General features: G+C 42.3%; 1 protein-coding gene across 1 annotated transcript in view; it reads left to right on the top strand.

Annotated features, from left to right (window-relative positions):
- LOC126195626 (odorant receptor Or2-like) overlaps positions 1 to 25,500 on the top strand; it is a 66,120-nt gene that overhangs the window by 4,450 nt on the left and 36,170 nt on the right. The window contains exon 2 of the mRNA XM_049934252.1: positions 14,740 to 15,188. Within this exon, the coding sequence (XP_049790209.1) occupies positions 14,740 to 15,188 (449 nt within the window). The remainder of the gene's footprint in view (positions 1 to 14,739; positions 15,189 to 25,500) is intronic.

Genomic DNA, 25,500 nt, shown 5'->3' with positions numbered 1-25,500 from the left:
TGTAATCCTCAAAATTGCGCAATAAGGTTCTCAAAATACGATTATTCTGTGACCAAGATTCTTCCGCTATAAGTATCTCGTCAACACAGAATGTTTTGTGTCTTTTCAAGTAGTCAGCTAAAATAGTGTTCAATCCTCGAATAAAGGCTGTTGAGATATTGAGGCCAAATGTATTTTACAAATCTGGTAGCACGCACCAAAACTTAAGAAAGTAATATTCTTTCTACAATCTGGGTGTATCTCTACTTCCCGAAAACTTACACGTAAGTCCACAGAACAAGAAATTTGCATGCCATAGAGATTTTGCAATAGTTGTTCTAATGTTTGTAGTCTATTAGTTTCTGATGTGATAATAGTGTTGATCTGTCTAGAATCCAGTACAGGTCTAATCGAGCCATCTTTCTTTTTAACAATGCGTAATGAGCTGTCACATTAACTGACTGTAGGTTCTACGATTCCCTGTCCTGCATGGACTGAATTTCTGCCTTCAATTTTTCTCTGGAACGGGCTAGGATGATGTATGGCTTAACACAAAACTTATTGTGCTCCTTGACCTGGAATTTGTATTGAAAACGCTTAATATTTCCTACTCGATGTGTAAAAACAATGGAATGTGTGCGTAAAAGTCAAGAAGATCGTTTCTTTTAGTTTCTATACATAGCTCTACTCTATCCACTTGTTCCTGAATGAGACTGTATATATCGATTTCCTGATACATTACGTCGTAAAGGGTATATGCACAATCTGTGTCATTGCGAAAGTATTGTGATGGAATTTGGGGTAGATTAACTGTCAAAAAAACAACTCCTTTTTCTTGTTTCGAGACCCAGTCTTGAAGTTTTAATGAAAGTGACTTACCGTCCACTTCCATTCCTACTTAGGTGCCATTGAAATTCAAAAGGGCTTTATATTTCCTCCGAATATTATTTCAATGGACAAGAGAGGAACAACTTATAGCCTTGACACAAAAAGTCAAAATAGATTTGGTGCTTCACTTCAACACTTTTTCCTGAAATCGTTCGTTGTATTTTAATCTTACGTGAAGTCGGACAATCTGTTGTCATACATTAGTGGAATGCAGTCCACTGGCCGTTGAAATAGGGCTACCATAATCAGGGAACGCGGAAGAAGTAGTGTTTTCTACTGAAATGTTTACTATTGGTTGTACTACAGAGTTTTGTTTGTCACCAGTCTCTTACAGTAAAATGTCTCTAATGTCTTCAAAACGCACAAAGTTCAAAGTTTCGGTAGCGAGGCGTTTGTGTGATCCACCGTATTGTTCGCTGTCGGAGTCGCTAGTCATTGTCTTGTACTGCTTCCTCGTCGTTCATTCTCTCTTGGATTTGGTGAAATGACTTAAGGCACTTCTATCTGTCGTGCTGGGCTTGCCGTTCAAGACTTTTGTGACAGTGAACTATGGTGTTGATCACTGTGACTAAGTTGGTTTTGACTGTGTCGGTTGCTGCTAGCGTACTAGCTTACTTCTTGTTGTGCCATTTGTTTATGGATTTGATCTAGCTGGACTGTGACCATGAGAACTTGCATGATTACAATTTGAGTTACATTTTTGTCTATGATTATTTTGATAGTTATGTTAACTGTGACTATACCTGTTCTCATTAGGCCAGTCACTAATTAGGTCCATAGTCACATGTCCGGAAATTACTTGTATCACAATAATCATTATTCACCTACGAGAATTTTGAATCGTACGGACAATGTCCGTTATCCCGTCTGTAATTGTTTCTGTGGTTGTGTTTGCTATGAGAGTTCCCATAATTTTGTTTTCGCTCTTTGCAAAAGCTTCTCGCATGGCATAGTTTCTGTTGTGATTGTTATTGTGTTTCTTCTTTAAACGGCTGACACTGTCCCATTTCAATTCCTGAAATAATGTTTGAAATGCTTCTAAATCATCTTTACATCTGCCGGCCAAAATTACGTATCTCAGATGTGTAGTTAACTTTGTTAAACAAATGCGAATTAGCCCCGACGTACTGTGTGGGTTTGATAACTACTGATTTCTGCGTGCCATGTGTTCAAAGTATTTTGCTGTGCCTGAGAAGTCAGACTGGTCAAAGTCTCTTAATATTATAATGCTATGCTTTACCCGATATTGTGTGGCTTGCGACCAGTAGGCTGACAAAAATGCTGAGTAGAAGTCATTTACACTTTGGCAAATCCCTCACAACTGAGCGCATTCTAGCTGCAGGTTCATTTTCCAAATAACGTCAGAGAAATTCTAAATCGTCTTCAAGTGGCCAATTGGATGGTAAAGAATATAGGAACTGATCAGTCCTAGCTTGGGGGTGAATTTTGTTACTGTAATTGCTGAAAACTTCGAATTTACGTTCTGTCGAAAAGTGTTTTTAATCTAACCTACCATTTTTTGGGAACCAGATTGTTCTCTATTGCACCACGTCGGCGACTCATTGTCTTATCTGGATGTGTGGCACTATACCCGTGGAAATTCAGCTACACGTCATACGTTTATATAACCACCAACGTTTCCTGAATATGAACGTAAATGCTCAAATTTGTTCTTTTCGTCCTCGCGGTTACGCTTTCTCTCAAAAGGCTCGACTTTTTCATTCATGGTGTTCCTGCAACGATTTTTTTCTCCGATTAATTTTCTCCCGGTTGACTTTAAAACTGATAAATACTGGTATTTCTTTTGCATGTAAAAACTGTACTAGCATTGTGTCATTTGAATCTTTATCTGCACCGGTTGACAAATTTGCAGTTTTCATTGTCAGGTCACCAACTTTTTCTTTAAATGTGTTTAACTGTTCTTTTTGTTCTCCAGAATTTAATGTCAAAGTTTCCCCTTTTTCTATCATTTCTTTTACCGTGGTGTTAAGCTGTGCGTTCTGTTCTTTTTTTTTTGTGTGACTATCGCACTCGGACTACAGCGTTGATTTTAGTTAAGAATTAGTCCTTTTCATTGGGCTGGTCGTTTTCATGTTTTCGTGTTCTGTTTAGGTCACGTAATCTAGTTGCAAATCTGCTAATTATTAATTGTAGTTCATTATTTTTTCCCTGTTCTCAAATGATATTTTCAATTTCGTTTCTTCCTGTGATTTTCTATTCTGTTCCTCTGATTTTCTTATTTATTCCCTAAGTGAGTACTAGTTTCTTCCCGTAATTTCCTATTCTGTAGTGCAATTTTCTGTTTTTCCGTCTGGTGTCTCTTTAAGCATCTGAAGAATTGATTCTAGAAAATTAGTCGGATTCGCAGAATGTAGTTCTATATAACTGTTCACTGAACGTGATGTGGTTATGTTCGTTCAAAAAAAAAATTCACGCAAAACATTATTCTGATGAGTCTGTTACCAGTTGTTGTAAAACTTAGCAGGACTGTTGTGACTTTTGTAAGTTTTCGCTAGACTGTGGTGCCTCATCGCCGTCCTACTCAACTTCAAAATTTGTGTGTTCACTACCCATCGTTTTTCTCTTCCATTATTGTGAGCTAAATTCGTTAATAATTACGGATCCGTGAAATTTCCTGCAATCTCATGTAAACTACTGGTAGTTGCTAAGTCCTAAATGTGGTTTTTCTTGCCCTGCACCTACTCTTTATTTTGTAGCACCCTCTGTTGTCTCATGCTGCGATGAATTTTCATATTGTTTTCTATCGTACCAAGCGTTATAAGACACTATTTCTTGCACAAAACAAAAATGCTACAATGACCAAACAAAAAAAAATTACCATTGTGCATGCAAATACTCAGCAATGAATGAAACCCACACTGAACCTGGACATTTATATCAACAACTTATGTAATACAGTAACCGATAACCATCACACGATACAAAATTTCGAAAACTGAACCCAAAATTTCAAACGAATTGCCTAAAAATGAAGTACAGCGTTAGTTAAATGAGCGCAGCGGTAGTTTTTGCTTTCAAGGAATCCAACACTGACTACGTATTACCAAAAGAACCAACGAACTATCCTGGCAGAAAAGCTCGACATATGTAACCTGCCTCCTATATGTTTCTGTATGCAATTGCTCTGTTGCATCACTTGGGGCTCCTCAGCATCTACGTTAAGAACATCCGCACTTGGCTTGGTGTATCCAGTGGTAGAATACTGTGTCCCAGTGTGGCCCCTATAGCAAACACACACACATGGTAGATAGCCAACTTAATGCAACAATGCGTATTATATCAGGCACAATCAGGCCAACTCCTACAGTGCGGCTGCCCGTTCTCAGTAACATAGCCCCTCCTAACCTGCGCCGAGAACACGCTCTGGTTAGAGAATTTCAAAAAATCATGACCAACCCCCAATTACAAATCCACGACATCCGAGGAAACCGACTCCTTTCTAGGCATCCTCCACTAAAGCCCGCACAGGCGCTGCACCAAACCAACTTTAAAATAAATGACCGATGGAAAGAGGGATGGGAGAGCAGAACAGCAGTAAACTGCCACAGTATGCCACGCATCTTTAGTAAACCAAAAGGATTTGATTGCCCTCACAAAGTTTGGTCAACTCTTAATCGCATCAGAACCAACTGTGGGAGATGCGCCGACTCCTTACACAGATGGGGTAAACTTCCTTCTGCCGCTTGCGACTGTGGCGCTGAGAGACAGACGGTCAAACACATCGTGCAGGAATGGCCTCTAAGGGCATATGAGGGAGACACAGGATTTAGCACATCGTGCAGGAATCCCCACTAAGGACATATGAGGGTGACCCACAGGATTTCCTAATGGCGACCCAAGAGGCAATCGACTATATATTATCTAAACTGGACGTTTGTTTGTGATTGCTCCTCTGTGGGTGTAAATCTACAATTGGTAGTGTCCTTGCATACAAACTGTTATTTATTCTTCTGTTTATACATATGAGATTTTTTTTAATCGTGTTGTTTCTGTAATTTTTACTGTGATGTTATGAGCCATACGCTAAATAAAATGTATGGAATTTAGCCCAAATTTACCTCCCATTCCTTAAAAGGTCTACGCATTACCAAACCTATGTCACCATAAACTTTTATTTAACTCGTATGCTAATATTTGACTAAACGGAACGTGGTCTGAATTGAACTGTAACTGGTCTGAATACAACTTGTCTCTATATTAAACGTGCAACTGACGTAAAATAATTAACTGGCCCTGATCAAAATTTCCACTTATCTCGCGTCTTGACAACATTATTGCAGGTTTCTCGAAAGCATAACAGCACACAGCAAGCAGGCAGGTGCTAAGCTAGATTTGTATTTCTAAATAAATATACTGCGTAATGACAAACCTAACAGGGGATGGGAAGAGTAACAATCCCAGTGAAATGATATTCCTCGACAACGATTTTATAATGAAGTGTGTATTCGAAAAGACACAGTAAAATTTCGGGTGATTTTCACACATAACGTTAGTCTGAACAATAATTTGGTTAATAAAGTGAACAATGATTTGAAAACGGTGCAATCTTAATAGAGAATTTCTATAAAAACGAAACATCATCGTCAACTAATATCTTAATGCTTGACTCAGGGAAACGCGGTTGTCATTCCTTCAGTTATGTGCGAGCAGCTAGTTGACGATGAACATTTCTAGTTGCACAGTGCTGCAGTCTTACCCACACTTCTTATTTTCAGAAATCGTAATATTATTAAAAATTTATACTGTCTTCGCCTTCCAATATACAACTCCTGTTAGTCCTTGCCGTCCTTTACATTTATCTTTCTTCATCTAACAGATACAGTCACAAGTCAACACAGCTCAACTGAATACGTCCATCATCTGCCACACTTCAACTAAGAATGTGTCGGACTGCACAGAGGAAAAGACTGTGCCACGACAAGACGAAATGTTGTTTAACAGTTACATAACTCTCTCTCTCTCTCTCTCTCTCTCTCTCTCTCTCTCTCTGGCATGCACATCGATAATATTCAAAAAGCAAAATGACCTGCCCACCTTACACACTGTGTAACAATCCTGATCTATGTCTTACCACTTACATTATACACCATACATGACTACACGCAAACGGCCTGTTTGGCCGGCTCTTCACGAAGGGAGAGAGCGTGGGACACAATGACCGTTCCCAGGTCGCTTAAAGTTGTTCTGCCGGCCGTTGTGGCCGAGCGGTTCTAGACGCTACAGTCCGGAACTGCGAGCTGCTGCTACGGTCGCATGTTCGAATCCTGCTTCGAGCATGGATGTGTGTGATGACCTTAGGTTAGTTAGATTTAAGTAGTTCTAAGTCTAGGGGACTGATGACCTCAGAGGTTAAGTCCCATACTGCTTAGAGCCATTTGAACCATTTAAAGTTGTTCTGACCAAGGTCCAGCCTAATTCTGTGTGGGCGTTCAAACTTTAATAGTATTCGACGCTGATTCTCACGGAATGAGCGTGCTTGGATCTTTCGAGGGCAGAGAAAGGCGGAGATCCCCTTGTCTCAGCCGCGGATGGACATGATTGTTTTGCGCACTTTTTCATGCAGTGCACTGTCTTACTCATACAGTACAGATAAATAACTAGGACACTCATGACCCACACACCTATGGTAAACCGCTGGTGCGTTTTCCGACTAATTGTCGCCACACCACTTCGTCGTCTATGAACCCCACACACTAATTGTGCCAACTGATTGACCTAAAAGGCGTTCCGTCTCAATTCACTGAGCATCAAAATTTCATGTCAGTTATTTTCCAGTCCCTTAAAATCGTGTTTATTTACCTTTATGATTAACTTTTCACTCCCTTTGCGTGTTTATGTAAATATCTCATGTTCAATGTTACACATCTATTTCTTAACAGCCGAAACATTTGAGACGATGACTGTGCTCATAAAGGTAACGTATGGTGTCCGTGTAGATTTATCAGTCTTAGGCATATGAGTCACACTTAAAGTGAAGTTAAGTTGCAATTTGATAGGTGTTTCAGTCGATTAAGTAAGATAATAAAGAGGCAGAAAATTTTAATCGGCCTTTTTACCTATTATTAGCTACCGCGAAGTGATCCGTTGTAGTAGTGACACGACACAAGTAAATCCATCATGATATCTATTTGGTATTTGGGCATGGATGTGACGACAGAGCATGGAGAAAATGGAGGAAAGATGTTGCCAGCTATTTTGGGCGGTAGGCACAGAAGGAAGGGGTACATATTTAGGCTAAGGGGCAATAGGTGATCAGTTAACACACAAGTTTATAAAGCGTAATATCAGATATAGATTATGGTCGTCCAAAGGACACGCAGAGACAAAAGGCGTGAACATCAGCACCACTCTTGACCGCAGGAGATTGTAAGGGCAGAGCCCTGATGTTCAGGCACATAATAGGCTGCGAAGAAACTGTGCTGTAGTGTTTCTGGGTCCGGAGGTGAAAGCCCTGCTTTCGTTCCTGGCGTGGTGGTGGGAGGCCTGAGATCGATAGTGGGTAGGTCTCGACGGTCTCTCGCTCTCTCTCTACGTGTGGCTGTCTCATGTGAAAGTGTCCTACAAAGTAAGGAGTCACCTCACTTGGGGTTTCGTGAGCACTGGCTTCCTAACGGCTAGCTATTGGCCGTAGGTACTATGTGGAGGGTAATTTTGATTAGCAGCGCCCAGGAGAGAGATATGTTGGGGTTCGGTACTAAACTGACCACTGCAGATCGCCAGAGAATGCCCAGGAAAAAAATATAAACCTATTACAGCCGTCGGTCTTCAGAGAGAATTATTGACTGCTTTCTATTGGGGCTCATGCTTACGGCCAGATGTATTTAAACATCAGTTGCGTTCTTATTAAACAGAAATTTAAAAGTTCTCCATTGTTCTATTTATCAGCCAGTATCCTCTTTATTTGGTGGGAGCAACGTTTCAGATGTGCTGCTATGGGTGCGTTGTCTAAAGAACAGTGGCGCCGAGAAAGTATCTGCTCCGATTTGAGTACTAATATTCTAGGGGGAGGTGATGGGGACGCAGTCTGTGACTGAGAACCTAGTGGGACGTCGTCTTGCATAAAATGAGGGGCTGGGCCGGCCGCGGTGCCCGAGCGGTTCTAGGCGCTTCAGTCCGGAACCGTGCGACTGCTACGGTCGCAGGTTCGAATCCTGCCTCAGGCATGGATGTATGTGATGTCCTTAGGTTAGTTAGGTTTAGGTAGTTCTACGTTCTAGGGGACTGATGACCTCCGATGTTAAGTCCCATAGTGCTCAGAGCCATTTGAACAATTTTTTTGAGGGGCTGGAGATCGCAAGACACTTTAACCATGATAGAGACACCATTTACTTCGAACAGTATAATTTTAACCAGGATTAAACACGATTTAGAGCGCATGCGATTAATATCATACGGAATCCTGCTAAAAACTGTTAGTTTTGGTTCGATTTTTAATAGACCACTCTTTTGTAACAGTAAACAGAAGAACAGAGATAATGTTTGAACATGGGGGTATCAACACAGAAGGTATTTGGGAAATCTGGATTATATCGCAAATAAGAAATCTTACATTCCACTAAAGAGGGACAACTAAAAGGAATCAGTGTTGAACGACAACATTACATGACAAAATATTTTAATCTATCGTTCACATTTCCACACTAGTAAGAGGATGAAAGCTTTACAATGCATTCTGACAGAAATAAAAGAATGGACTTTCGTAACGCGTTAAACTTTCTACACAGAGAGAAATGGCAATGTATTGAAATAGCATAATCGTAGTCGTTACACTGAATCACTATTAAACACTAAGACCACTGAACAACCGAAGTTTGGATTGCTTTTGCAGCGGTGCTCTTTCAGGGCTGCTAAACTGATTTCTGCTGTAGTCGCTCTGATAAGCAGCGAGGCAAAGGCAGCTGAAAAGACGGTTTCATAATTGTTTTATGGTATTGCACGCAAACTCCCAAAACAGTTTTATTCAAATTGAGATTGGCCGTTGAAGCTCAAGATCTGATATTTTGGTATATTCTTTCATATTGTCCTTACCTACTCCTCACTGGTATGCTTACACACGAAGGGAAAGATTGTTTAAATTTTGAGACCTGACATCGCAAATACATTAAGTTCTGAAATGCATTTCGTGTTTAAAACGTAGCATCTGATGTCTCGTGAAATTTGTTATTGACAATGTGTATTTTCTTTAAAGTAAAGTGATGAAGTTAAGTAATTCAAATGTTCAAAAGTGTGTGAAATCTTATGGGACTTAACTGCTAAGGTCATCAGTCCCTAAGCTCACACACTACTTAACCTAACTTATGCTATGGACAAACAGACAAACCCATGCCCGAGGGAGGATTCGAACCTCCGCCGGGACCAGCCGCACAGTCCATGACTGCAGCGCCTAGACCGCTTGGCTAATCCCTCGCGGCTAAGTAATTCTACCACCTAAGCAGCAAATTAACCAGTGACGGACGGAACAAGGCCGACATCATCAGCAGACTAGCACTGGCAAAAACGGCATTCGTGGTCAAGAGAAACATACTACTATGAAACATAGACCTTAATTTGACGAAGTAATTTCTGGGAGTGTACGTTTGGAGCACAGCATTGTATGGTTGTGCAACATGGACTGTGGGAAACTCGGAACAGAAGAGAATCAAAACGTTTGAGATATGATGTTACAGACGAATTTTGAAAATTAATGCACTGATGAGGTAAGGAAAGAGGAGATTCTATGCAGAATCGGAGAGAAGAGGAATATGTGGAAAGCACTGACAAGGAGAAGGGACAGGATGACAGGAGATCTGTTAGTGATTTCCATGGTACTAGAGGGGGCTGTAGAGCATATACCCTGCAAATAATTGAGGACGTAGGTTGCAAGTGCTACTCTGAGATGGAAAGGTTCGCACAGGAAAGGAATTAGTAGAGGGCCGCATCAAACCAGTCAGGAGCCTGATGAATAAAAAAAAAAGTGGTGAACACAGAGAAACGACGTGCATGTAAAGAGATATTACAAAATTTGCTCGTTTCCTTAGTGCCTTCCTTTTCAAACGGGTTTCGCTGTAGTGGAAGTCAGTCAGTGATAAGTAAGCACTAGTTCCCGGATTTGAACGTAGAAACCTTATAGACTCCAAAAAGGGCTAAATCGTTTTTAATGGGGCAAAAGGGGCGAAATAGAACTTTCACAAAAAAGTTGGGGCTAAAGAGGACTTCTGCAGACCAACACGGTTTTTATATAGATTTTTTGAATTAATACTGAATCAATCAATAATTTGGATTTGTAAGGTTAAGGAAAGACGTAAAAACAAATTTATACCCTGCACTAATATCAAGAATGCGTACGATGGAAAAAAATGGTTCAAATGGCTTTGAGCACTATAGGACTTAACATCTGAGGTCATCAGTTCTCTCGAACTTAGATCTATTTAAACCTAACTAACCTAAGGACATCACACACATCCAGGCCCGAGGCAGGATTCGAACCTGCGACGGTAGCAGTCGCGCGGTTCCGGGCTCAAGCACCTAGAACCGCTCGGCCACCTCGGCCGGCTGTACGATGCAACGACTCTTGTCTTTGTAACTAGATAATATGTCAGCATGCTGATGCATCGATGTCACTTGAGTCTTCTTATTTTGGTAATTCGGAAGATGTAAGAAGTACAGCCCGCACTGAAATCGACATTGTGTACGACGCTTTGTCGCTCTGAGAATGTGTCCACATGCAGCTGCGTTGGGATAAACCCAGCCAGCCTTTACTTAAATGCCGTCCGAAAATCAGAGGTATAGTAATGGAAGATATCGGTGCCACTTGAGTCCGTTTCTCTTTATAGTTACGAGGTCAAGTCACGTGGTAGGTTGACCTAAACACTGGTCTTTACCAGCAGTGGGTTGGAGAGGACTCCAATCTCACAAAGAACGGTCGAGTAATCTTTTGTCAAGCCTGTTAAAACAAGTGAGTAAACATAGGCTATTTTTATCATTTAGTTTATGTAACAGTCATCTTGCTTGTCTTCTCCCCTCGGATTTTCAATTCGAAATTTAAAATTATTTACTGACGTGCATATGCGATTGTATTGGCGTTGACATTTTACGTGATAACCTTCTTGCGTTTTACTTGCTGCCGTCTTGTTGCTAATCGTTTGTTTTAATTTTAGGTGAGCAATGATAAAAAGTCACATTTCCTCCAGTACAAAAATTCTCAGGTTCATATTACGAGCGCTACTATGGAGCATAAATCATCAAATTCAACGATTCTTTCCCTACATGTAGTGCAGTGGACGGCTTTGTGTGAATCTTTAGTGTCAGCTGATGTGCCATAGACGGTGCTAAAGAATCCTACTTTTAAGGGCGTCATGGAGAGTACCAGGAGAGTCGACATTGTGCAAAAATTATTTCAAACAGGTGTATGAAAAAGCAGCTGCTGATATTAAACAAGCCATCTGGCCTCCAGTCGACGAGACCACTGACAGCTGAGGCATGGAATGTCTTGGTAGGGGAATCAGATTCCACTGCACCAGGTCAACTCCGCCTACACCAGTGCGAAGAGCTGGAGAAGCCAAATCTCAGTACTATAGCTGCACTATCAAGGATGCCCTGCGCATCCCATTGGTAGGAGAAGATAAGTGTGAGGAATTTTGCTGCTGGTGACACACTGTTAACAGCAAGAGCGACACTGAAGAAGTTCTACCCAGTACGATGCACTGCATCTGCTGCCCTTGGTCTAAGCCGTCTAGTAAAGGAAGTGAGAAATAATTTTCCTGAAGTCAATAGTACCATTTTCTCTGTTAAGAAAATATTTGTGAAAGTCCCGTTTACAGTCCTTCATGGAAATAGCGCCAGACAATCACCTCCCACCCGAACCTATACTTACACGTTATTGCGCTTGGTTCTTGGCAGCTTTATATTATATCTAACACTACAACAAAGTCGAAGAGGAAGTGGACACATTCGACACTAGTGATTCAAATATTATTCTAAAGGTTAGGTCGGCTCTTATGAATAACCAGATATTGCATTCGTGTTATTTGTAAGGGCTCACTTCCAACATACACGTCCTGGAGTTCAACACTTGCCACTAAACAATGCTGTTGACGTGATCTCCGAGACTTATATGTATCTAGAGGAAATACCTGGTGCAGTGGTATAGCATCCATTACAGAATTCAGGGATATTTCTCTGAGGAGCCACAGATATGAAGACAGAGGACTTAATTTGGTTCATGGATCTTGATATTTGGTTTCAATGTTATTCTCAAATTATTGTAGGCAGTTTTAAGAATCATTGCTAACAATTGAACTTGGCAATTTCCAACAATCGAGTAGTTACTGATGTGCTGTTACAGTTCCATGACCACTATTTGACTTGCCAAGAAGAAGAGTTGTATGTAGCAATATCAGGTAATTATAAAATAGGATTGCGCTGGGAAAGCAGCAGTAGCAGGGCGAGGTACTATTTCTTGACGATGTTGGCAGTGGAAAGGCCGGCAAGGAAGGCGAGGAAAAGGGGGGGGGGGGGGAGGCCGTGATGTGCTTCGTTATAGTAGTGATAGGATGAGTTACATTCCCCAGCAATCAGAAGGGAGTCGGAGGTTTCTTACATAGTTGGAGAATAGCTAGTGTTTCAACGTAGAACTGCTGAAAACACACTCTAAGGTAAAAAAAAGAAGGAAGAAACCTGCGTCGTACAAAATACTGCTGTACTGTAAAGGTACCGTGGATGACAAATGTGTCCTGCTCTGTAAGGAAGTGGCAGCCCAGACAGTGACACCTGGCTGTCGAGCTGCATGGCAGACGACAGTCAGATTTGTCTCCCATCACTGTCTAGGGCGTCTCCAGATCAATCTTCGACCTGGAATCTCATTAACTGAAGTATACTCTTCTTCAATGATAATTCTTGCTTCGAACTGAGGCCCGATAACCAGCGAATGTAAGTATGGAGATTCGCAGACAGCAGTGGGATACCAACTTGGTTGTCAACCTCCATTTGACCCAAGAACCGGGAGGGGCGTTGTGGTGTGCCATTTGTTTTCACATCAAGACCGCTTCGATTGTCATCCGCGCCACCCTTACGGTACAGAGGTTCTATGCCCCATTTTGTTGAGAGTTTCTACTGCTTGTCTTCGTGCCTGCTAAATTCTATCTTGGCGACCAAAGTCACCGCATCTCTCACCAATTCAGAACGCCTGGAGCGTTACAGGTAGGGTCTACCAAACATGAAGAGATTTTGATGAGCTAACGCACCAATTGGACAGAATTTTGCACGACATCCCTCAACCAACAACTCTATTAATCAATGCTAAGACGAATAACTGCTTGCATAAAAGCTAGATGCCGTGTTTCTTGACTTCCGCAAGGCTTTTGATACAGTTCCCCACAGTCGTTTAATGAACAAAGTAAGAGAATATGGACTATCAGAGCAATTGTGTGATTGGATTGAAGAGTTTCTAGATAACAGAACTTATCATGTCATTCTCAATAGAGAGAGGTCTTCCGAAGTAAGAGTGATTTAAGGGGAGTGTCGTAGGACCGTTGCTATTCACAATATACATAAATGACCTTGTGGATAACATCGGAAGTTCTCTGAGGCTTTTTGCGGATGATGCTGTAGTATATCGAGAAGTTGTAACAATGGAAAATTGTAGTGAAATGCAGGAGGATCTGCAACGAATTGACGCATGGTGCTGGGAATGGCAACTGAATCTCAATGTAGACGAGTGTAATGTGCTGCGAATACAAAGAAAGGTAGATCCCTTATCATTTAGCTACAATATTGCAGGTCAGCAGCTGGAAGCAGTTAATTCCATAAATTATCTGGGATTGTGCAGTAGGAGCGATTTAAAATGAAATGACCATATAAAATTAATCGTCGGTAAAGTAGATGCCAGACTGAGATTCCTTATAAGAATCCTAAGGAATTGCAGTCCGAAAACAAAGGAAGCAGGTTACAGTATACTTGTTCGCCGACTGCTTGAGTACTACTCACTGGAGTGGGATCCATTCTAGATAGAGTTGATACAAGAGATAGAGAAGATCCAACGGAAAGCCACGCGCTTCGTTACAGGATCATTTAGTAATCGCGAAAGCGTTACGGAGATGATAGATAAACTCCAGCGGAAGACTCTTCAAGAGAGAAGCTCAATAACTCAGTACGGGCTTTCGTTGAAGTTTCGAGAACATACCATCACCGAGGAGTCAAGCACTATATTTCTCCCTCCTGTCTCCCGAAGAGACCATGAGGATAAAATCAGAGAGATTAGAGCCCACGCAGAGGCATAACGACAATCTTTCTTTCCGTGAAAAATACGAGACTGGAATAGAAGGAAGAACCGATAGAGGTACTCTAGGTACCCTCCACCACACACCGTCAGTTGGCTTGCGGAGTATGGCTGTAGATGTAGATGTAGATACATTGACGCTGGGGGATGTCGTTTTGAACAACTGATGTCTAAACGTAGAAACTTGTGTAGCTTGTGTAGGTAAATGGAATTCATTATTACTGTACCGTAGACTTAGGATTTTAGGTCACCCTGCCAACAAGTTACATGAAATGTTACTAGTCTGCCAACAGGGGAAATTATCTGAGTGTATCGGGCAGTATTCAGCGGGAATTCTGTAGGTCATTATCAGGATTAGGAAGTCGGGGCTCTTAGTTTGAGCAGTACATTACGCTAAGGTGAAACTTGCGTAGATTTTCGCTCATACCTTTTCACTCGGTCATTTCTGTACTAGGAACCCTTGCCTCAAACTGACACATTTTCCTTCTCCACCATAGCTGTAAATATGTAACATCGTCACAGAATCACCCTGTGTAATATCGGTTGTGATAAAGTGCTTTATACCATACTCAGCATCACATATTTTCTGCCTGCAGGTGGGTCACGACTTCGCTGAGTTCATGACGTGGGACGACATTCCTTTGCTACGATCACAGTGCCGCCTGGTACGGCGCTTCACGCTGACCTACATCTGGTTTGGCATTGGCGCCTGCGCCTGTTACCTGGTGTCCCCTGCGAGCGCCGAGGGCCTGCCCTTCATAATGGTTCTGCCCTACGATGTGACGCAGCCATTAAGTTTTGCCGCTACGTGGCTGTTCTGCACGATAACGTGCCTTCACGTCGTGGTCATGACCATGGTGCTCGACTCCTTGAACGTCAGCCTCATCTCGCAGCTACGTGTACAACTCATACTGCTCAACAAGAAAATCGTCAGCCTCGCGAAAGAGATGTCCGCGAAAGCTGTGCACCATTCAGAAACTTCCATCTCTCCTGATCTTCATTATCGACTGGAGAAGTGTGTCCGTCACCATCAAGCAATTATCAAGTAAGACCATTAGCACCTACTCAAGTTATTACTGTTTCATGCTTGCTTTAAACTTTTGTGAAATTTTGTATTTCTGTGTGATGTGGACAGCTGTGTCAGGCATTTACGTACCAGCTACGGTTGCAGCTGAAACTTTGTTTCAGTTTCCATGATCGTTTTCACATTTCTCCATGGATTCACTCCACGACATATATTGTTTAGTATTATGAATATCTTGATATGACGAAACAAAAAATAATGCTGTAGCATTTAAAAAAAAAAAAACAAGGCCAAGGGAACGTGCAATGGCTAGGCAAAGTTCAGGGAAAACACCTTTCACCTCTTAGGAACACGCACCATTTAAACAAACAAAGATTTTTCAATTAAAAATTTCCTAGACTTTTAAGAGATATAAATTAAATAAAAACAAGTAACCCAACCCACACCCTGACTCAAGGTCTTGAGCAATGTTCACAGTTGCCGAATTCTTAAGAGAAAAGTAAATCATCAAATTTACGCCTTTCTGAAATTTAAAAGCCACAACTTTTAATAAAAAATGAGGTTCCAAGCATTTAAGAGAAAACAGCCTTTATAGGTACCGGCCACTTACACATTCAAGGGAAGCTTCAGTAATGTACGGTTACCACCATACTGTGCGGCCGGGTTCGAGTCCCGGCTGGGAACTGGGTGCTGTGTTCTCTTCATCATCATTTCATGCTCATCACCGACACGCAAGTCGCCCAGTGTGGCGTCGACTGAAATAAGACTTGCACTTAACGGATGGGGCCTCCCCGCCGAAAATGCCATACGATCATTTCCACTTGCCACCATACTTAGTAAAATCTTACAACTTCTTACAGTTAAGCAGGAAATCTGTTAAAATCTTAATGATTTGAGAAAAGCAGGGCAAGAAACACTCGAGAGCCCCATCCAGCGTACAGAAACCAAGCCTGTGACTACGTAACTGTTGATTCGGTGAGACGTCTGCCGAGTCGCCATCCGTAGGCTGTCGCAGGTGCGGGCGTCTTTCCTCCCCGGCAGACTGACGTCGTCTTCTACAAGCCGAGGCCCTCACGCCGGCAAAACTACAACACACTAAGGCGTGTGTTGACGGCAGGTTCCACATCACTGGTTGAGAAGTAGTTACAGGTAAAACACACAGGAGAAAAACACAAGTCCAGTGCGAAATAGCGCAGCGACTCTGTAAAACTGAGGTCAATATGGAAATGCCCAGGCTACCAGAGGCTCAAAGGCGACTGGCAGAAACCAAGACCCACAGCACAGAGATGTTACCGAAACCCAGAAAGACTCAAGACGTGGCTAACGGATGCAAAGCTTAACAGTCCCCCGACTAAGGTCAACTTGGAGGAGGCAGAGACTTATATACCCCACTGTTGGAGTTAATGATACACGGCCATTACCGTCAAGAAGTCTGGAAGTATTCACAGTGGAACACCGTGTAGTCCTCCGACACTATCAAGGGTCATTCTCCTAGGAATACACGTAAGCAAACAACTAAGCCATAAATCAAGTAAGTAATAAGGATCAAAATTCGTGTCCTGGATCACAGCACTACAGCTACTCCACAAAATAAAATTAAATAGTGGAAAAACTACCAGTGCGGGCGGTGATCCCCTTACACTAGACGCCGACACCTGTGGCCCTCTCGTTTTGAAAAACTATGGGGCCATCTCCTGTCTGTAATGTCGGTCACGTTCCAGCTCCTCTTCAACCACTGCCGGCCAGAGCTGCTCCACCCAATTATGCTGCATCGATCGCATCGATCGCCATACTGCCTAAAGTGCCCTCTCACGGCCACCGTCTGAGAAATAGAGCTGCTGCCGCGAGGCGAAAGTCTCCACCAGCACATGAATATCTCAGAAGAATAAAAAACAAAAGACAGATAGCCCCGGCAATACCAAGGAAGCAGGGTTGCGCGGCTCAACCTGCCACGCCAAATGAACAGATCCCCCCCCCCCCCCTGATGTGTTCAGGAAGGGAGCAGGCTAGTCTCCTTAATCTGGGAGACGTGAACCCTGGGCAGCTTACCCGATTCAACACTGTCCACAAGCAAGCTCACCGGCCCCAATACCCGGGCGATGTCAAAGGGACCCAATAAATGGGGTTCTGTCTTACCGTAATAGCCCTTCTCCCCCTTTCTGGTTAACGTTGTGGTTGCGGACAAAAACCCGAACACAATTAATAAAATATTCCGAACTGTTATCCTGTTGTCGAACGGATTTTAAAATGCGACGTTCCGTCCCCATCTGCGGATGATATTTTCAAGGAGGATCGTAGCTTTGTTGACTTCCGATTCACACCCTGGCTCGCTTCGCTACTGATAGGAATCGGACATTCAACAAAGCTACGATCCTCCCTGAAAATATCCTCTGCAGATGGGGACGAAACGTCAGGTTATAAAATGAAATCCGTTTGACCACATCATAATTGCCCTCAATATTTTATTAGTTGTAAGAGATCCGGCCTTGAAAATTAACGTTTTACAAAAACCCGATCACCCAACTTGACTCTAAACTCTCTACACCCCTTATTATAACGATCGACTAACCTCTGATAGGCCCAGCATCAATACACTCCGGGGACAAATCATTAATTGACCGCAAGCTGGCCAGAGACAAGTGAATCAGCCTCAGGCCTGCATGACTCTTGTTGCGCCGTATTAAAAGCAAAATTAAGGCATTTCACGGATCGGTACAATTTACTCTCCGAATTACTATGGAAGGCAACTAGAGCCCATTTCAAACTGCGGTTAACACGTCCCGCAAAAGATGTTTGAAGATGATGGGGGATAGTTGTAAAGTGGTGGATAGCCTGCTCAAAACAAAATCTCCTAAATCCCTTAGTTTTAAAAGCCAGGGTATTATCGCTAACCAAACACCTTGACGGGCCATGAATGGAAATTATCCCTGAGAGGGCTCGAATAGTTATAGGGGCTATAAGCGTGAGAAAGCGTCCGCTACCACGAGCACATACCGACTACTATCTTGATTGCGTGGCAAAGGACCAATATAATCGATATGATTATTGAAGAAGACCCTTACTAGGTAGGGCTAGAATTACGAGGTGCGACAATAAAGTAATGAGACATAAAACTGAAAACAACTTTGATGAATTTAAGCAAGCCAGAAAGAATGCCTCGAAAACTATTCGCAACACCAAGAGACAATATGAAAAACAACAACTGGACTCAATCGAAGAGAATTTCAAGAAATGCAACACGGCAGCTTGGTACAAAACATTCAACCAGAAACTCCGAGGATACCAGTCCCCTTGCCTAAACCTTATGAAAAATAATAAGACTCTCGCCACCAACAATACTGAAAACTGTGAAATCCTGGCTGAATATTTTGAGACACTCCTAAACTGCCAAACACCCATCCATACTCTCAGTTTTACGCAACCAGAAACATTACCAACACATTCAACACCTCCGACACGAGAGGAAATCACAAACATAATCAAAAATCTCAAAAACAGGAAAGCATGTGGAGAAGACACAATTACAGCAGAAATGCTCAAGCTTGGGGGAGAAACATCAGTAGAAGCACTACACAAAGAACTTGAACAAGTATGGGAAACCAAGAAAATCCCAAGTCACTGGAAAACTGCCCTAATTCACCCTTTGTTTAAAAAAGGTGACAAAAAGGATGTTAACAACTATCGTGGAATATCGCTTCTCCCAGTCCCATACAAAATTCTGTCAAAGGCCCTGCTCAGTCGTGTATCACCAATTACAGAGGGAAAACTTGGAGAATATCAAGCTGGCTTCAGACCAGGAAGATCCTCCTGCGCCGAACAAATTTTTAACCTCAAAACAACAATGAACTATTTATCTACAAGAAGCAAGAAATATTTCATAACATTCATTGATTTCAAAAAAGCTTATGATTCAATCGATAGGGACACACTCATCAAAACACTTCGAGAATATGAAATAGATGAAACAACAATCACCATAATCAAAGAAACATTAACAAATACAACATCAAAAGTAAAATTCCAAGGAGAAATTTCACGGCATTTCGAGGTCAAAACCGGCGTCAGACAAGGAGATGCGCTGTCCCCGGTACTCTTCAACTGTGTTCTGGATAAAGTCATAGCAGAATGGAGAAAACTCACGCAAAAACATGGAGTTGAGAAAGTCCAATATGCATCAGAAACACTGGCAAATTTTACATACGCAGAACAGATAGAAAATCGTGAAAGAAGAATTGTGAGGACAATTCTTGGACACAGGAAAATAACTGATGATCAAGGCAAGTCTGTATACAGACTAAAAAGCAACAAAGAAGTGTATACGAAGTGCAGCAAAATTACAGACGAAATTAGAAAAAGAAGATGCTCCTTTTATGCTCACATCATGAGGATGAACCCGAATAGGTTTACAAAACAAATATTTTCGTACAACGCAAATCTAAAAAATAAAAATTTATGGTTTATCAACACAGAAAGAGATCTAAAAGAAATGGACATAGATCAGGAAACAATATTTAACAGAAACCTTTTTAGAAAAAAACTGAATTCATTCACGGGTTTCGGTGTGAAAATTAAGAAGACTTGTGGAACTAAATGGTCTGAAGAGAGAAAAGCCGCCTTCAGCGCAAGAATGAAAGAAGTGTGGACTGAGAGAAAGAAGACTTCCCAGAAGCGCAAGATATGTTTTCACGGTCTTTAACGGCCAAATTTGTATAATAATAATAATAATAATAATGAGACTGATTTTCTTTGCAAGATGCGGCAACCCTGCAGGCTTGCCTAGGCACAATATCTTCGACCTTGGTGTAAAAGCTGCTTCTAGTCCAAGCTGCACATCGATGCAACTGCTCAGTCGTGGGTTGTGCTGTAATAAGTTAACACGTGTTTGTATCTCTCGTCACGGAAATGGAACCGCATAATATTACGCAATGGTATGCCATTTCTTTTTGCGTTAAACTGGGTGAAAAAGCGAAGACAACTTACGGTAAGCCTCAGAAGGCTTTGGGAGAGGAATTTATGTCACGAGCTCAAGTTTTCGTTGCCAGGAGATGTTTAGTGAAGGCAGAACGAATGTTGAAGATGAAGACCGCAGTGGGCGACCATTAACGTCACGGACGGATGTCAACTTGTCCAGGGTGCGTGAAGTCGTAGGATCTGATCGAAGATTATCCGTGAAAATGATTGCAGAAGAACTGAACATCAATCGACAAACAGTTCATCTAATAATAATTGAAGATCTTAGTATGAGAAAGATTTGAGCAAAAAGGGTCCCCAAGAATCTCACTCCACAACAGCGAGAATCACGGAAAAATGTGGCAACTGATCTGTGAGAGCAAACGGAAATCAATCCAGAATTGTTGAGCCGTGTTAGCACTGGTGATGAAAGTTGGATTTTTCAATACGATCCACAGACAAAACGCCAGTCCTCGCAATGGTACTCAAAGGGATCAATCAGACCAAAAAAGCTCGCATGTCCAAGTCAAAAGTGAAATGCATGCTTATGTGCGTCTTTGATTCCAAGGGAATTGTTCATAAAGAGTGGGTGGCTCCTGAACAAACAGTTAACCACTATTACTACAAAGAAATTTTAGAAAGACCTCGTAAAAGAGTTCTTCTTGTCCGTGGCAACATTGCTGATAACTGGATTCTGCATCACGATAACGCGCCATTCCATACTGCTCTGTCAGTACAGCAATTTTTAACCTCAAAACAAATTTCAGTACTACCACAGCCACCTTATTTACCAGATATCGCTCCGTGCGACTTTCTTCTATTTCCAAGAGTCAAAACCGTGGTCAAGAGACACCATTTTCAAACAACACAAGATGTCAAAAAAGCTGTGACGAGGGTCTTGGAAGATATTACAGAAGCTGAGTTTCCAGATATGTCACCATCAATGGCAGAAGGGCTGGAAAAAGAATGTGCAATCAGAAGGGAACTACTTTGGAGAAGACAACACTAAACTTGACTAAAACGATAAGAAACATTTTTTCTCACATGTCTCATTACTTTATTGTCGCACCTCGTAAGTTTTCCTCTTTTGCAGACACTCACTTACCATCGGCCGAACATCATTGTTTACAGAGGGCCAAAACACATGGCGCCTAATATTAGCTATAGTTTTATGGACACCTAGGTAACCTCCATTTTATGATGGAAGTATCAGAACACAGCCTCATCGAGGTGACTGGGCAAACAGATCCGGAAACCACCTGACCCCATGCCACAACAATAAACTAGGCCATTGCGGATGAGATAGCCGGCCACCTGTTCCCCATTCAACAGCTTATCGTTAATGGCCTTCATCCTGGGATCAATGTCCTGTCTTGGCCTGAGCTCACTGAGAAGTTGTGGGAGTTCGGGTAGTATCCCGTCTACATTAGACGGAATACTTTTCAGACTGCTGAACCTTAAACCTCGAACCTCCGACTCAAGGCGTCTGTCATCTGATTGTCGGTTACCAGGATATGCTTAACCTTGAATTGGAAGCCGAAATTCGGACAACACAGCGAGCTATACTATCTGTCTTACGTGGGCAGGCCAGCACATAACTGATGGATTGATTATCAGTTTCAAGCAAGAATTCACGGTGTTGAAAGTAAAACCTAAATTTTTTTAAAGCTAAAAGCACCCCTAGCATCTGCCGTTCGTAGACAGAATACTTTAGCTTTGCCGTGGACAACCTTCTAGACGCACAGGCTTCCAGTCTACGTTACCCTTGCTGCTCTTGGAGGAGGACTGCCGCTAACTCACAAGTAGAGGCGAAAGTTTGACCACGAACGGCAACTAGAAGTTTTGTGTAGCCAGAACAGTAGGGTTACTAAGAGCCTTCTTAATGGCTTCGAAGGGTGCCTGGTGAGTTTGATACCGATGGAAATTAACTCCTTTCCCGCGTAATTCCTTAAGAGGGGCGGCCAATTTTAGGCATATATATGCGGAAATAGTTGGGCTTCCCAAAGAATCTGGCAACCCCCTTTTCATTTCCAGAAGTGCAAAATTTTCGGAGATCTTTCGTACACCCGTGATCTATACTAACCCCTTCTGCAGAGAGTAAATGGCCTAGAAAGGAAATCAGCCGACGCGCCAAGGTGACCTTAGAAGATATCATGGTCAATCCTGCTTTGCTAAGCCTCTCTAACACTGCATCTAAATGCCGCATAGTGATGGGGCCCTAGATAACAACGTCGCCCAGATCGTTATATAGACACTTAAATTTTAAGTCACCGAGCACCCGGTCCAGTAACCTAGATAAACAGCTTCTCCTGTCGACAGGCCAAACGGAAATCTGTTAAATTCGAAGAGATTCCAAACACTATAGAACACGCTAATGAGCTTGGAATGCTCTGACAGAGGAATTTGGTATTCGACCCAAGAACTGTCTATCTCTCCTTTTGCTGAACCGGACACTCACGAACAAAATATCCCACCTACCGGGAAAGCAAACAGACCTTAGATCGTTGCTGCGGAACACGTTCGAATTTGGGTTGCATTGAGCAGCCACTAGCTCCTAAACAACCAAAAGATGATTGAACCCGCTGATTATTAGCGTAACTAAGTCCCTCAGTGCTGGAATCCAAAGCGCGCAATTGATCAAAGGTGGCGGATTCACTAGCAATGGTGTTCCGATATGTTATCGAAAATTTTGATCCTCGGGAACTTGCAATTTTAAGGCCAAAACAACGGTTCGGATCGACGCTGTATATGTTTCTGCCAGGTATGTAGCTTTCTTTTTAATCTGATTATATGGAATATGATTGCTTTAACTAACGATAATACCTTACTCTCCTCATTATACATTTCTGTGTTTATCTTTGTGTTAACATACAAAAAGCCCATTAGTACAATTCTACGTCAGCACTTACCAACTTAAGTATTGCTCATTACTTCTGTACATAAATTATGGTGGAATTATCTCTCATACTCAGTAACTTCTTTATTACATGGGGGCTTCTTACTGGTCACGTACCCAATAAATCGGGCCTATTACCGGTTGCAGACATTATTCAGTGTTCTTTTGCATCATCTCCATCACATCCTTTCACAACCTGGCTGTCAGCTCCAGCAGGTTTCCTATTAGAATTAACTTTATTAACACAAATTTGTAATTTTCCACTTGCTTCTCATTCTGTTGCATTTTCCGGAAGCCACTTGTATTCCAAATTTTGGAAGGATGTCTTTAAGAGCTGCCGCTCCCCCCCACCCCACCCCCCGCCCCCGCGACTGCCCCCCCCCCCTCTTCCCCCTCCCGTCCATAAATCATTGACTTTGCTGTTGGTGGGGTGGCTTACATGTCTCAGCCATACAGATAGCCGTACCTTAGGTGCAACCACAACGGAGGGGTATCCGTTGAGATGTCAGACAAACGTATGGTTGCTGAAGAGTGGCAGCAGCCTTTTAAGTAGTTACAGGGGCACGAGTGTCGGTGATTTACTGATCTGGCCTAGTACCATCAACCAAAAATGTCTTACTGTGCTGATTCTGTGAATGGCAGAAAGCAAGGGGACACTAAAGCCGTAACTTTTTCCGGGTACATGTAGCTGTACTGCATGGTAGTATTATGATAGCGTCCTCTTGGATAAAATACTCCGGAGGTAAAATAGTCCTCCATTCGGAACTCCGGGAGGAGACTACTCAGAATGTCGTAATCAGTAGAAACGAAACTGGCATTCCACAGAACGGAGTGTGCAATGTTAAATCCCTTAATAGTGCGGGTACGCTAGAAAATTCAGAAAAGAAAATAGGTTAAAGTTAGATATGAATTAGTGAAGTTCGGTGGCAGGTGAACACAGGGCTATAAATACAAAGTCAAATAGGGGTAATGTTGGAATGGGCTTAATAATGAATAAAAAAAACAATATGTGGGTAAGCTACTATGAATGGCATAGCTAGTGCATTATCGTAGCCAAAACAGTCACAAAGCGCACACTTACCATATTGTACAAGTTTATATGCCAACTAGCTCCATAGATGGCAAAGAGATTAAAGAACTGTGTGATGAGATAAAATAAATTATTGAATAGGTTACGGGAAACAAAAATTTAATTGTCATGGGGGACTGGTATTCGGTAGTAGGAAAAGAAAGAGGAAGAAAAATAATGGAGGGAAAGGAATGAAAAAGGAATCCGCTTTGTAGAATTTTACATAGATCATAATTTAACCATAGCTAATACTTGCTCTGAGAATCAAGAAAGAAGGTTTTTTCGTGGAATAGAGCTGGAGACACCAGAAGGTTTCAGACTGATTATTTAACGATAGAACAGAGATTTCAGAATCAGGCATTTCCAGGGGTAGATGTGGATTCTGACACACTTCATTGGTTATGGACTGTAGATTAAAACCGAAGAAACTGCAAAAAGGTCCTGGTCGAAAGAATCAAAGGTTGTTGTGAGTCTCAGGGGAGCATAAGGCAACGGTTGACTGGAGCAGGAGAAAAGAATACAGTAGAAGAAGAATGGGTAGCTTTAAGAGACGAAATAGAACCAAATAGATAAAAAGACAAGTCCTAATACAAATCCTTGGATAACAAAAGAGATATTTAATTTAATTAATGAAAGGAGAAAATTTAATAGTGCAGTAAATGAAGCAAGCGAAAGGGAATACAAACGTTTAAAAAATCAGACTGCCAGTAAGTACAAAATGGCGTAGCAAGAACGGCTAGAGCACAAATGCAAGAATTTAGAAGCATATGTCAGTAGTGTAAAGGTAGGTATGCCCACAGGAAAACTGAAGAGTACTTTGGAAAAAATAGAAGCACCTGTATGAATATCAAGAGCTCAGATGGAAAACCAATTCTAAGCAAAGAAGAGAAAGCTGAAAAGTGGAAGGAGTATGTAGAAGGTTTGCCTGCCCAGCTAGCCGCGAGGTCTAACGCGCTGCTTCCCCAGCCGGAAAGCGTGCCGGGCCCCGGCACGAATCCGCCTGGCTGATTAGTGTCGAGGTCCGGTGTACTGGCCAGCCTATAGATTGTTTATAAGTCGGTTTTCCATCTGCCTCGGCGAATGAGGGCTGGTTCCCCTTATTCCGCCTCAGTTACACTATGTCGGTGATTGCTGTGCAAGCGGTCGCCAAGTATGTGTTCATCATAATTACTCTGCCACGCAACCATCTGGCGTTAGACTCGTCTGGTATGAAACGTTCCTGGGTGAGGGAGGGGCGAAAGATGGGGGTGGGGGGTCCACTGGGAGCCGAACCGCACAATAACCCTGGGTTCGGTGTGGGGCAGCGGTGGGGCGGGTGGACTGCTGTGGCCTGTTGTGGGGTTGCGAACGACTGAGAGCTGCGGCGGGACGAAGCCTCTCCGTCTTTTCTAGGTCCCCTGTTCAATACAAAAAACACA

This window comes from Schistocerca nitens, chromosome 7, assembly GCF_023898315.1.
Source record: "Schistocerca nitens isolate TAMUIC-IGC-003100 chromosome 7, iqSchNite1.1, whole genome shotgun sequence".
Lineage (NCBI taxonomy): Eukaryota > Metazoa > Arthropoda > Insecta > Orthoptera > Acrididae > Schistocerca > Schistocerca nitens.
Note: the sequence above shows the minus strand (reverse complement) of the source record. Positions and strands in the feature narration are given on the sequence as shown.